The sequence below is a fragment of the Lacerta agilis genome, chromosome 16 (genome assembly GCF_009819535.1).
Source record: "Lacerta agilis isolate rLacAgi1 chromosome 16, rLacAgi1.pri, whole genome shotgun sequence".
Taxonomy (NCBI): Eukaryota; Metazoa; Chordata; class Lepidosauria; order Squamata; family Lacertidae; genus Lacerta; species Lacerta agilis.
This window is the reverse complement of record NC_046327.1, coordinates 25,519,843-25,533,498: the sequence shown is the minus strand read 5'-3', so window position 1 is coordinate 25,533,498 and position 13,656 is coordinate 25,519,843. Positions and strand designations below refer to the sequence as shown.

Sequence of the window (13,656 nt, the reverse complement as noted above, 5' to 3'; positions counted from 1 at the left end):
CTCCAGCTATTGTTGGACACGGCTTGGCTGTGGGTCCATCATAAGACGCCAGAGACACTGGGAATGACAGCTGAACAATATCTGAAGGGCTTTAGATTTTCTGTGCTATAGGTATACACACTAAGGTTGCTACTTCATTTTTGTACTTTGCTGCATGTCCTTTTATACACCAACTGAGCAGAAATTTTTTCCTATGTCTTAACCCTTCTGCATTGGCCATCACTTTTTTTTGCCTGCCACCTAAGAGAAGGTAAGCAGGGGTAGATCCCTGACACTGCTCCTACTTAAGGTTTGTTTTCCCCATCTTACTTAGAACAGGCACAGACGTATATTCATATGACCTCTTGAAACGCCTAATGAGGTGGATACCCAACCCAAGCAACACACAAGTGCCATCCTGCTGCTTACATACCTCTCTACTGAGACTATCCACCACAATAAAAAAAACATTTATTTATGCCCCAAAACAGAACATGAGGCAATTCTAACAGGTAGAACCCTGTAGCGCACATTGTTCCAGGACATGGAGCAAACAGTTAAGTCCAACTGTACAAAGTCCACATTACACTAATGAGTTCACACCACTCCCCACATCTCTTCAAAGGCTGTGGTGATCTTGGCACAAGTCAAAGCAGCAGAGAGTGGGTAGTTGCTGATAGAGATAGTCTTTTCCGTGTACTCCACGTTAACCTGGAAAAGAAAAGCAACAGCCAGCATGTCAGTGAATGTCTGCATTGTATTTTCTGTACGATACATCTTAAACTCACTTCAGAGCAAAATAAAATAAAAAATTCCTTCCAGTAGCACCTTAGAGACCAAGTTTGTTCTTGGTATTAGCTTTTGTGTACATGCACACGAAAGCTCATACCAAGAACAAACTTAGTTGGTCTCTATGCTACTGGAATTTTTTATTTTATTTTGTTTGACTATGGCAGACCAACACGACTACCTACCTGTCACTTCAGAGCAACATACACAGATTACTACCCCCTGAATTATGAGCTTATATCAAGTGTTCTATAGCCACTTTATCCTCAAAAATACTCCTATAATAGGGCAGCATAATCCTGTAGCGTAGATAATATACCCAAATACATCCACACACTACCTATGAATAGTGCCTTGCCCTAAGGCCAGCTTGTGCATTCATGTGAGATTCCTAACTTACAACTGACTGGTATGGAAATGGGTGTCTTACCGAGCCGTGAGCAAAAGCTCCCACAGTGATAGCTATTGGATCTGCAGTAGGGACTATGTCACGGACGTCTGTCACAGTAGAGGCTGAGAAGGATGTGCTGATCTTTGTGCAACCTACAGGGAGGTGATCGGTCACAGGATTCTTAATTACCTAACAGAAGAAAAATGGGCGGGCTTGAAAGTAGAAGCAAGAACAATCTTGCAAAGAATCACATAGTGAACTAGTAGATTTTTTTTACCTTTAATAACTTCTGAGGCCCATCAGCAGCTCTGACGCTAAATTTGTGCAGCAACTGAACTGAGGAGAAAAAGGCAAGATACCTTTACATTGGCGTTACAGAATAGAGGCATACTCTTAAGATAGGAGAAATAAATGGGCTGTTCTCACAACTGAGGTATTAAAAATTGGATCTTCCAATTTTTGGAATACTGTGCATGCTTGAAATAGCTTTTCTCACCCTTGTACTACTAGTGCTCACACATCCAATGAAGCAGGACTGGCAAAAGGAAGAACTTACTCTACATAGTGCAATTCTGAACTTCACTAATTGAAGATCTAATGGCCACCAGCTTGGATAGCTTTAAAAGGGCTTTAGATAAATACATGGAGAATAAGGCTACTATAGATGGCTGCTCCCTCTCACATACAACCCTGCATTTATCTCTGCTGAAGGCATAAAATTTTGACGGAAAAGCAAGCCCCTGTCCTCTTACCCATGAGGCCACAGAAACGATCAAAAGTGCGAGGGATTCTTGTCTGGGGATTGACTTCAATTAGAACATTCTTTTCTGTATGGATATAAACTTGGAGTAGGCCAGCTCGATTCAAGGGACTGTCCATGAGCATCAGGAGGCTCTGGGAAGAAGAGTGAGAAAGAAATAAGCTAAAACTATTCAGAAGCAGGGAAATTCACTACAGTAACATCTGTCAGAACCCTGCAATTGTGTGTTTTAAAAGGGAAGTGTGAGAAGGAAATTCCAGCGTGCAAGTTTGCTAGGAATATTCAGTGAAAAGAGTAAAGGAAGCATTTGGGAACATTTGCAATCTGAATAATTTTAAAAGTTGCCAACAGTATTTTTAAAAGCTGTTGTGTGGGAACTAAATTTTCCTGTCAATGCTTCAGAAATAGCAACACACCACAAACTCGACTTAAAAGTACACTACTTTTATTATGTAGTAGATACATGAACGTACCTGGTGAGTGATGTCAGGTCGAACTGTTCCAGGGTCCCGGCCACTTCGCAGAAGCAACGATTTATGCTTGTCGCAGGTCAACAGCTCATAGGTTTTCCCAACCTGGACCAATAATCATTTTATTTGTTTACATGTATTCTGCACAATCTTTCTACAGTGAAGTGTACTCAAGACAGCTTACAATAAAATGTAACATGAAACAAAACTTTTAACACAAATCGACAACAGAACAGTAAAATGAGACAGTTAAAATGTGCTAAATTGGGAATTGTACAGTAGATTAAAGATTCTTAACTGCTAGCTGGCAAACAGAAGCCAGGCAAGTGGCTTTGGAAAGCCCACAAGGAGGACATGTAAGTGGCAGTTCCAACTCCTATCTCTCAGAGACCCATGTTTAGAGGTACACTAAGGAAGGTGGAGGCTCCATGCAGTTACCATGGTCAACTGCCCATGATGAATATATTATTAAATATTTACTTATACCCCATCTTTTTCCCTGATGGGACCCAAGACATCTCCCACCTCCCCACCCACAAGGCTTTATCTACACATAAAGCGGAGGTGAAATAATGTGCTGTTTTTAAGTAAATCAATTAAATGTATGTACAATTTTAACTGTATTAATGTTTAATTGTTTTGTGGGGGGGGGGAGCAGGGTATAAAAGAAAATATTTCTGAATGATTCCCCTATGTGAAAAACCACCTACACATAGTGTGGCACATCAGAGATAGGTTTGCCACCATTCTTCTGGCAAAATACAGGACAGTGTGTGGCTTCATTTGGTGCTGAAGAGACTTCAAAGCAATCCATTACAACCTAACAGGATGGTCCTTATGGAATTCGTCTCTCTCTCACACACACGAATTTGTAAATCTGTCTGTACCTGGCTACCCAGAGCTTAAATACAACATCTTTCACACACACTTGCAAACACATGCATTTATTTGGAGAGGATCCCTAGTTTGGCAGAGAGAGAAAAGATCTGAAATACAGGACGTAGCATTTTAGTACTGAGACGCGGGACAATCCTGTATTATACAGGACAGGTGGCAACCCTAGCACAAGTTACTAAAACCCGTCCTTCCTTGCAGGGGGTCAATTATAGAACGAGTTATTAAGAGTTAATGGCTTTTTAGGCTTCCTCCACGTGAATAGGAGTTCACTTTTTGAATAATAAGAATCATATGTCACCGGGGGGAGGGTGGTTCAGGATTTTAGAGATGCTTAGGTGGTGCATGGCCGGGGGGGGGAGGATGGGAACCACTGCCTTAGGGGAAAGACCGTTCAGCTTTTTCCCTGGAAGGAGCGATGAAAGCCGCCCTCGCCCGCCCCTTCGCAGCCGCTCTGCGTCTAAGGGAGCAGAGCGACATCCACGCCCCAAACGCGGCTGCCACCCCGCTTCGTTCGCAGGCCCCCTCACGGCCTGCCAAGCCGCGCCTGCCCTGCCCCTTCACCTTCACGGTCTCCAGCGACGCTCCCTCCAGGATCACCAGAAGCCGACGCTTCCCTGCGCGCTGAAGCGGCGGCCCCCGCTCCCCTACGCCCGCCGCATCCTCACTCGGGCGCTTCCTCGCGGTAGCCGACGCCATCTTGACGCCGCGCAGGCTCCTCGAGGGTGGCGAAGCTACTTCCTGTCGCGTGCGCGTGAGGGAACGGTTCAGGGAACGAACTACTTCCGGTCACCCAAGTGACCCCCCCTCGCTTCAATTGCCGTTTGGGGGAAAACAAAAACACGTTCGGGATTAAACAGCGACCCAGCCAGCGTTCTCTTTCCAGACGCCGTTTGAAGGGGGACAGAGAGAGCAGCGGCGGAGCACCGCTCGTGTTTAGGCGGAGCCCCGGAAGTACTGTCCTCCCGGCGAGGTTTCACTTCCGGGAGTCCTGCGCCAGAAGCGCTGCCGGGGTGTTTGTCTGCCGGGGAAGCATTTAGTGTGCGGCCACTTCCGGTGTCCTTTTCCCAGGTGGGGCAACGGCGTGCTTGGGAGAGAAAGAAGAAGGTGAGGGGTCGCTGCGCTTGTTCAAGCCTCTGTAGCTTCTGCGAGGTGACTCTTCTGAACATGCGGGTTGTTCTCTTAAGTAGGGATGAGCACGCTTTTTAGGAGGCCCCGGGGTGGAGCCCTGTTCCATGAAGGGGGAGCAGCCTCTCTTTCGTTTTCCCTTTCAAAAAGGACTATAAACGTAAGGAGTTCTGTCTCGAAATCTCATTCTGCCAAAAAGGGGGGGAAATGGAACTAAGTCGTCGTGTTTTTAATTCGGCCCTTAAAAATGCTCAGTGCCCCCCCCCATTGGTGCAGCGTGTAAAGATGTAGGATTCATGACAGAGGAATCAAAGAGGGACCTTTCAATGTACCCATGCTTAGTGAAAAATGAAATCGAAAATTCTTTCTAGTAGCACCTTAGAGACCAACTGAGTTTGTTCCTGGTATGAGCTTTCGTGTGCATGCACACTTCTTCGTATCTCATTGGTCTCTAAGGTGCTACTAGAAAGAATTTTCGATTTTGTTTTGACTATGGCAGACCAACACGGCTACCCACCTGTTAGTGAAAAATGGAAACGTGTTTCTGTGTATCCCTGCTTTTCTGTCAACATGCAGTTTGGATAGGAAAATCTGCAGAGCTGTGTAAAATACATGGCTTTAGTTTTTCATTCTGTGTTTCTTTTCCCATATGAAGGTTGCCATGGCTCAGAGCCTGAAAGACTTAGCTGGGCGCCTGCCCACTGGCCCCCGGGGCATGGGTACTGCTTTGAAGTTGTTGTTGGGTGCTGGTGCTGCAGCCTATGGTATCCGTGAGTCTGTCTTTACAGGTAGGTCAGTGTTATTTGTGTATGGTCATCTCCTATCTTTTGCACAATGCTTGGTGGTAACTACTGACTGCTCTCTGTTTCCACAGTGGAGGGTGGCCAAAGAGCAATATTCTTCAACCGCATTGGTGGAGTTCAGCAGGACACCATTCTTTCTGAGGGACTGCATTTCAGGTACCTGGTCAAGAACTATGTTGGAAAGTTTAGAATAACAGGAAATCCCAAGATGTTGTTGTTCCCAGACAAATGTTTTCTAATAGCACCTCACCTCCAGAGATTCCTCATTATAAAGCATACAAACCTTAATTTAATTTGAAATTCTTGTAACATGCCAATATTTTTTATCTGATCACAAACTCCTAAGAATCATTTGTCAACTCTTAAGAGGTAAATGTTTTCTCTCGTGCTAATATAGTTTCTCCTTTGGCTAAATGTCTTACTGTGAAAACTTCAAAAAGTGCTGTTCGTGAGAAAGTGAAACCCAAAAATTGAATTGTAGGACACTAATGATTATTTGTTATTTTAGTGCAGTGTTATAAATGTGAATCAAGTAATATAGTTTACACAGTATCAAGAGAAAAAAATGCAGTTCTTGGGCAAGTAGTGTAGTCTCTTTATCTTAAAGCACATGAGAAAAGAAAAAAGTATTTGTAGAAATTATTTCCACATATCTGTACTGCTTGGTTTTGGACATCTTAATTTCGTATAATCTTTGTTTTCTTCCTAGAATTCCCTGGTTCCAGTATCCAATAATTTATGATATTCGAGCTCGGCCCCGCAAAATCTCCTCACCAACAGGCTCCAAAGGTGAGGTCATAGAGAAGCACATTGTCTTTTGGTTTTGTCTTCCCGTCTTCAATAAACACAGGGTGATGCACATAGTTTATTCTTCTTTCCTCTTTTCCCTATTGAATCTTTACAGTAATCCTGTAATGCACGTTAGGCTGAGAGAGGGTTAGTAGATCAAGCTTACCCAGTGAACTTCAGCGCAGTGAGGGTTTTTTCATTTGAGTCTCCCAAGTCTGAGCCTAGCCATTACATCAGATACCTTTTATTGTCACTTCTTGGGAAGATGTGTTTTTCCATAGCCAGGTATGAGGCGAGGGCTTCAGAACAATCTTGTACAGAGCAGCATGAATGGGCAAGATCTGGGTGCGCAATCAGAGTTGGAAGGTGAAGTAAGACAAACCACTGGGACTAAGCTTAGTTTGATTCTGTCTCTAGACTTGCAGATGGTGAACATCTCCTTGCGAGTTCTGTCACGCCCAAATGCTGCTGAACTACCCACCTTGTACCAGCGCCTTGGTCTGGACTACGAAGAGCGAGTCTTGCCTTCCATTGTCAATGAAGTGCTCAAAAGTGTGGTGGCAAAGTTCAACGCCTCACAACTCATCACCCAGCGAGCTCAGGTCTGTTCACTTTCCATGCAGGCATATTCACCTGTCCCAATTCCACTTTTCATGGGAGGAAGGACTGCGAAGGTGGGAGGTTGCAGATTATTGGTGTGGATGCTGCATGTTTCCACTACCTCACTAGTTTTTGATGGTTTAAGCCTTAAGAAATTTTCCATGGGATAGATGAAATCATTTGCAAAGTTTGTGAAGATTATGCATTCTTCCATTTACTGAGGCAATCTTCCCTCACTTCCACATAGCTCGATTATTTAGTGAAAGGTTATTAACTTAGTTGGTGTCAGTTTTTAGACATTGCCATGGTAAGTTCCATGGTAAAATTGGGGGTCATTTAGACATACGACTGGATACAATTACAAAATAATATCATTTGGTGGACAATTTTAATGCTGGATTAGACTGAAAACAATATGGCATTTGTGGACATGATTGTCTGGTTGACTGAGGAACTGGAAAGTCTTTCCCGAATGAAATCCAAGGACAGTTAAGCAGTATTAATATATTTCAAAACAAAATGAAAAATGAAAAAAATTCCCTCCAGTACCACCTTAGAGACCAACTAAGTTTGTTCTTGGTATGAGTTTTCGTGTGCATGCACACTTCTTCAGATACAATTTTTTATTTTTTTATTTTGTTTTGAGTATTGCAGACCAGCACAGCTACCTACCTGTAACTGAATATATTTCAAGGTCACCTAAATATCAGATAAAGTTTCTAATGAGATGTGATCTGGCCTTTAAAATCTCCAGACTCTTGATTTCCTCCAGTAGCTGCATTTGGCTCTGGGCTTACCCAGTACTGGCCTCTGGAAATTTCACATAATGATTAATGTGACAAGTAAAGTGATAACTGTAATTTGGCAAAGTAAGGAAAATTGAGTGGTGCTGCCTATGCTGCAAAAGATAATGTGCCACCTTTGGAGATTTAAGCAATTGCTAAAGAAAAACTGCTTCACACATTTGGCAGAAACTAGAGTAAACCACCTGGAGATTATAGGTCCATTAGTCTGTTGGATATGACATTGGTTTCTGTATAAACATGACCTTCTGACCAAATGAGAAGAATGAACTAAATCAACATAATTTTTGAAGTATAGACTGGCTTTAGGTATGGAAGGTGTTTTCTTCTATGTTCTGCCATACCTACCTGTAACTTTTATGTTCTGAACCATCTTATTAATAAGCGTACTGAGAGCTCTAAGAAATCTCTTCATGTATACTTCCCTAAGAGTATTTAACAGAACTGACCACAAAAGGCTGTGCCTAGAGCTTAAAAATTCCTTTGTCACAATTTTACTTTCTAACACATCAGCCAAGGGGACTGGGCCTGGGCTGACTACTGGCTCTCCTTTTTTTCTCATCTGCATGTCAGTGACTTGAACATGAAACTCGAGCTTTTTGAATGGGATGCTTTTCAAATCTCAGGGGGGGGGGAAGGGTTCTCATGACCTGCACTTTTCATGGTCTGAAGGAAGTTGCCACCTGCTCAGGATAAATGTGGAGGACAAACTGTTGGGTTATTGCTTTAGGTGTCTTTGCTTATCCGTCGGGAGCTGACAGAGCGGGCGAAAGATTTTAGCCTTATTCTAGATGACGTAGCCATCACAGAACTGAGTTTCAGCCGGGAGTACACAGCAGCGGTGGAGGCCAAGCAAGTGGGTGAGTCCAAACAAGTTCTGGTCCTTTCTCTAAAGCTGTGTTTGCATAAAGTCAGCTAGGAAAAAGCGAAACCCCTGGAAGTGGTTGCAGAGAGATTCTCATGTTCTCTTTGCTCTTCTTCTCCAGCCCAGCAGGAGGCACAACGAGCTCAATTCCTGGTGGAGAAAGCTAAGCAGGAGCAGAGGCAGAAGATTGTTCAAGCGGAAGGAGAAGCCACAGCTGCCCAGATGATATCCTTGCTTTGCTGTGGGGAGACAACCACCACACAGTTTTCTAAGGGTGTGGGAAGTGGTCTCTTGCAGAATCCCCAAAGTCCAAATTTTTGAGCTTGGATTGATATAAGAGGCATCGCATTGTACGAGTAAAGGGCATCTGTTTTCTGTTAACTGGAATTGCTGATGGGAGATGCTGTTAGGAAGATTTTGGGTGGTGAGATTCTGAGGAGTTACTCTGTGACAAGAATTTAAGCAGCAGCTAGTGGTTATTCCCTCCTGAGGACTTTCTGCTTCCCTCATACCAGCTTTGCAGACAGCGTTCAAGCAAATGGGGTGCTCAGTTCTTCTCCATCATATCCAGGGTGTTTCCTTAAATGTGCAGTCCCATTGCCTGCAGAAACTGAGAAAGATGTTGGGACTATTTTATGCCCGCTAGTGCTGTGCTAGTTGATGAGAGCTTTGTAGTGAAGCATTAGGGGGAGCACTCTTGCCAAATACATATTTCCCCCCACTGATTCATTGATTCCTGGTGTGTAGCAACAGGACATTTACAATTGTACACAACTTGTCTCCCACAAGACTGTGGCTTCGAGTGGAGCAAAGTAGGGCTGTGTTGATCCCAGATGGGTGAGTTCAAGGAGGTGTAGGTCCCACATTCCAAAATGGGGAAATGCTGCCCTAACCTGTTCACATTGGCGAAGCCCTCAGCAAGAACCCAGGTTACATCAAGCTGCGCAAGATCCGTGCCGCCCAAAACATCTCCAAGACGGTGAGTTTTAGGACAGTGGAGTTGCTTTCTCACACACTCCCCCAAACTATGCTTTTCCAGGCCAAGTGATGAACCTAAGGCGAATACGATATGCTTCTCCTGATGTCTCTCTCCGCCACACTTATTTATTACATTGGTCTGTGCATCTTAGCAGGGGCTTTGGAGCCTCTCGCCCTTGTGAAAGCAGACCCACATCATGTTCAATGTGCCATACCCAGCTGTGGCCGCTTACAGACCATAATGTGCCACAGGCCAGGAACAGGCTCACAGGAAAAATCAGACACATGGAGAAGCAGAATGAACTGAAGCATTCTAAAGACTGATGGCCCTGGGCTGAGAAAGAATGTAGGATAGTAGATCAGAAATAAAATACTCACATTCATAATGAAAAAAGGGAGTAAACTTGAGTTCAACTCTGTTTCACATCATCGCTATTCTGGTTTCTGGGCCTCACTAGAGAACTGTGCCCATAGTAGGGGCCTTCCAAACTTTTTCCAGAACAGCAACAGCAAAAAGGACTAGCAAATTATTTTTTAAAAAAGACTTTCTGAAATTATACCTGCAGCCACCAAGGCTGTTTTTCTTTTCCATCCCCCTTTAAGCTTTGAGACTTAACTTTGCCTAACAGTTTTTACAGTTCAGTGTTGAACATTAATTCTCTGCCATTTGTTTGGAATTGGTTTCCCCCAAATGCTGGCAGGACAAAGTTCTCTATTGAATGTAGTTATTTGTACCACTGGACCTTTGCTTACACCCTCCTTGATCTTTCCCTTTCTTGCCTTTTACAGATCGCTGCATCTCAGAACCGCGTGTATCTTACAGCCGACAACTTAGTGCTGAATCTACAGGATGAAGGTTTCACTAGGTAAGGGAGTTTGTGGAGATACCTCCTAAAGGCTTCTGCTTCCTTCTGTAATGAGCCTTAGGAGCTCCATCCCCCAAATATGAGTTTCTTGGAGGAATAGCAGAGCATAAAAAATAAACAACGCCCCTTGCTTTCTGGGTGTTACATAAATGCACATGTACTGCCAGTCATCCATGCACATTCTGTGTGTGTGTGTGTGTGTGAGAGAGAGAGAGAGAGAGAGAGAGAGAGTGAGAGAGTGAGAGAGAGAGATACATGTACACATGCACAGCTGCATTCCCAGATTTGTATAAAGACGAATAAACTGAGACAGGCATGTCCTGTGCATGGTCAGATCCCGGATCTGGGAACTGGTATGCTTACTAGTTCTGGACAGAGTTGCAGTTCCTCTGATGGAAGGGTACATAGTCTGGGAGTGCTAGTTCCACCTTCGTGCTACAGAGGTCGATGCCCCTCTAGTGACAGGGGGACGAATTCAGCGGAAGCCGGCACAATTGGACTTTCCCCCCTTCTCCTCCCCCTGTGTGTGTGCCACGCCCTCCCCACATCTGCCCAGGAGGGTCTGGAGAACTAAAACAGTGTGCGGAGGGAGGAGAGGCGAGAGAGTTCTGTCGGGCAACCAGAGATGCTTTCACTCCCGAAATGAGCTCCTTAGTGCTATGTTGAATTCCACCCAGACTGTTCATTGCCAGCTATACCCATTCCTGGCCTTTCCACTGTTCTCCGTGCATTGGTAACTTCATTTCTAGAGTACAGAAATGTGCTGCATATGGGGCTACTCTTTGTTTGGTTCAGAAACTGTCATTAGTGTACAATGCTGCAACTAGAGTACTCGACATTATGTCTTTCCACATTCATACACCATTGGGGCTTAAAAATCTGCAGTGGCTGCTTATCTGCTACCAAGCCAAGTTCTTGGTTTTATTATTAGCACACAAAGCTCTGAGCAACCTTTGTGATCTTCCATGGCCAGAAGATTGTCATCTAGAAACAGGCCTTCTCCCTTTGGGATATGCTTAGTTAGTTAGTAATAAAATTTATACACTGCTTGGTTGTTTAAAAAACAACAACATTAAAGTGATATACAAAATATAAAACAGTAAAACCAAGAAAAAACTATGACCTTGCTTTAAAACATAATACAAAAGTTAAAAAACACCAAAATAGATTAAATTACCTCAGCTTTGGAAAGTATATTTTTATGGTTAGCAGAGTGATAACTGTTTTACTGTTGGCTTGGCTGTTTATAATATGATAGATTCCGTATATTTAATGTTTATTTTCAGCAATTCCTGATACTTGTAAATCTCTCTGAGATTTTGCTTAAAATGTTCTGGTGCATAAGTTACTGAAATTAATAAATTAGTTCTAACTTTCTATGTCTCTCTCTCCCCCTGTCCCATTCTTCATCACCACTTTTTCGTTGCTCTTCTGGATGCAGAGGAAGGTAAGATAACAGTATTTTAACTTCCAAGTAGAGCTGCAACTTTTAATTAAATGAAATTCTCTCCTTCCAGGGAATTGGGGGAAGGAAAGAAAGAGAGACAAAATGTGAGGGTGGTTGCTTGGAATGGAACAAGCAGGGAAAGAAAAACCAGGGCGGGGAGTGAACTACTTCAACTACCCAGAAGACTTCCAAGTTCCTTCCACCCCCTGCTGTTGTTCCTTATGTTTTCTGAGTGGAGCATGTGCTGTTATGATTGACTAAGGCTGTTTCTTGGCGATGAAATCAGTCGTCCACTGTTCCTGCTCTGCTTTACTCCAGCCTGATTCTGTTCTTGGCCCCCCACACCCACGTTGTGTGAATGTTCCTTTTTGGTAACCCCTTTTTTGTTTCTCTTACAGTGACAGCCTCCTGATCAAGCAGGGGAAGAAATGAACTAGCGGCTTCCTCCCAGAACCATTGACATGACTGGCAGAATGGGGGTTATGCGCAGCCGTGGAAGAGCCTTGCACATCTCTGCTGCCCATAAGTCTTCTCTGTGGTTTGGGCCTTTTCCCCCAGTTGTCATCTTCACTTCCCAATGCACCATTAATAAGCCCTTTCTTGGCTCATCATCTGGTTCCTGTTTTTGGGAACTGCCAGCTGTGAAGGCCAGCTATGGAAACAGACTTCATGCTGAGGCGGGGTGAGGGTAGACTTTTTGCTGCCATGGTCTCTGATCCCACCCCACCCAGCCTTAAGGACTGGGTACAGGTGGGCAGCAGAGACCAGTCAAGGGGTTGGTTTTTAAGTAGATCAAATTGTTGCTCTCCTCTTCCTGCTGGGGCTGGATGAGGCCTGAGTACATATAATCCCCTGTCTCTCACGTCAGTGGAGAGTTTGCTATCCTTGCCCCCTCCCCTGCCCCCCGTCGAGCACCTCGTCTCAGGAATAGATGGGGCTTCTGCAAGTGCTGTGATCTCCCATTTATGTAAGTTCTTTTGCATCGTGATTCACAACTTTATACAAATAAAATCAGGTCCAAAACTCTTCTGATACCATTGTGAGCGAATTTTCATTTTGTATGGGGTGGATTTCCTACGAGTCAAGACAGAGAACTCATGCAAATGGCTGGGAAGCCACCCATTCATCTCCCTCTAAGTCCTCTGAAAAAAATGTTGCTAGAATAAGCTCCCTAAAGGGCTAAAGAGAGGGCAGGTACATGCTTAATTCTCAGTCGACTGCTGTGTTTTCCATCTGCTTATTTAGAACTTTGTTAGTTCTAAATTTTCTCTTTTCTTCCTGCAGAAGGTTGCTTTCTTTCATTTTTTTGTGTTATGCAAGAGCAGGTGGTCCTCTATCAGGCCTGTGTAGAATACAGCCCATTACCAACTTCAGGGGAGGGAATTTCCTTAGGACTACTTGCATTCCCCCTCCATGTCTGGTGTGGTCCTCAGCCACAGTCATTAGGGTTCATATGAAAACAGTTCAGAAATAATTGCTTTAAAGGTGAGGTGGGTTCTTTGCTGTTGCCATTGGGGTTTCTTGTCAAAGTTTTTTTTTAAAAAATTTTTTAAAAAAACCACAAATAGGGAACACATACATTTTCTGCCAGAGCATTTGAGCAATGAAATGAGTTCTCTTAAGAAAACTGACAACTTATTTTTTTTGAGGCAGTGAAAAAAGATACATCCTGGCAGAGGGAAAAGTTGGTGGTGGCCAAGCTCTTTCAGCAAAATATGCCACAAATAAATGCAATGATTTTGTGATGGCAAGCCATTGTCAGGCCTTTCTCTTGGGGAAATCATGAGTTTGTGCTGTGTCAGGGTTGTGCGCCTTCAGACTTGGATGTTACGTTATACAAAATAGCTACAGTTTCTGCACATAGAAAGCCTATGAATCAGGAAAAGGGTTGTAGCCTAGCCACCTGGTATGCTACTTTTCTGTGTGCAGGGTTTCTTTTTTCGTTTTGAAGATGGGCGCTCCTGCTTACCTCAGCCTCCCCATCTTACAATTTGAGGATAATACTAAATGACCTTACAGGACTACACAGATTACTAAAACAATGTCTGTGAAGCAGTCTGCACAAACCAGAGCACTATAAATGCTAAAAGTTGA

General features: G+C 43.8%; 2 protein-coding genes across 2 annotated transcripts; one reads left to right on the top strand and one right to left on the bottom strand.

Moving 5' to 3' along the window:
• Positions 1-433: 433 nt before the first annotated feature.
• On the bottom strand, positions 434-4,003 carry EMG1 (EMG1 N1-specific pseudouridine methyltransferase). Its single transcript, XM_033172883.1, has 6 exons — positions 3,848-4,003; positions 2,393-2,494; positions 1,912-2,053; positions 1,437-1,495; positions 1,199-1,348; positions 434-690 (listed from the first exon to the last, which is right to left on the bottom strand). The coding sequence occupies exons 1-6, from the start codon at positions 3,980-3,982 to the stop codon at positions 577-579; spliced, it is 702 nt and encodes a 233-aa protein (XP_033028774.1). The 5' UTR covers positions 3,983-4,003; the 3' UTR covers positions 434-576.
• A 1,036-nt stretch (positions 4,004-5,039) lies between these two features.
• On the top strand, positions 5,040-12,594 carry PHB2 (prohibitin 2). The gene is made up of 10 exons (XM_033173342.1): positions 5,040-5,199; positions 5,286-5,370; positions 5,924-6,003; positions 6,421-6,605; positions 8,137-8,266; positions 8,393-8,496; positions 9,173-9,250; positions 10,039-10,115; positions 11,557-11,562; positions 11,961-12,594. Exons 1-10 carry the CDS (start codon positions 5,061-5,063, stop codon positions 11,992-11,994), a joined length of 918 nt encoding a protein of 305 aa, XP_033029233.1. The 5' UTR covers positions 5,040-5,060; the 3' UTR covers positions 11,995-12,594.
• Positions 12,595-13,656: the final 1,062 nt, after the last annotated feature.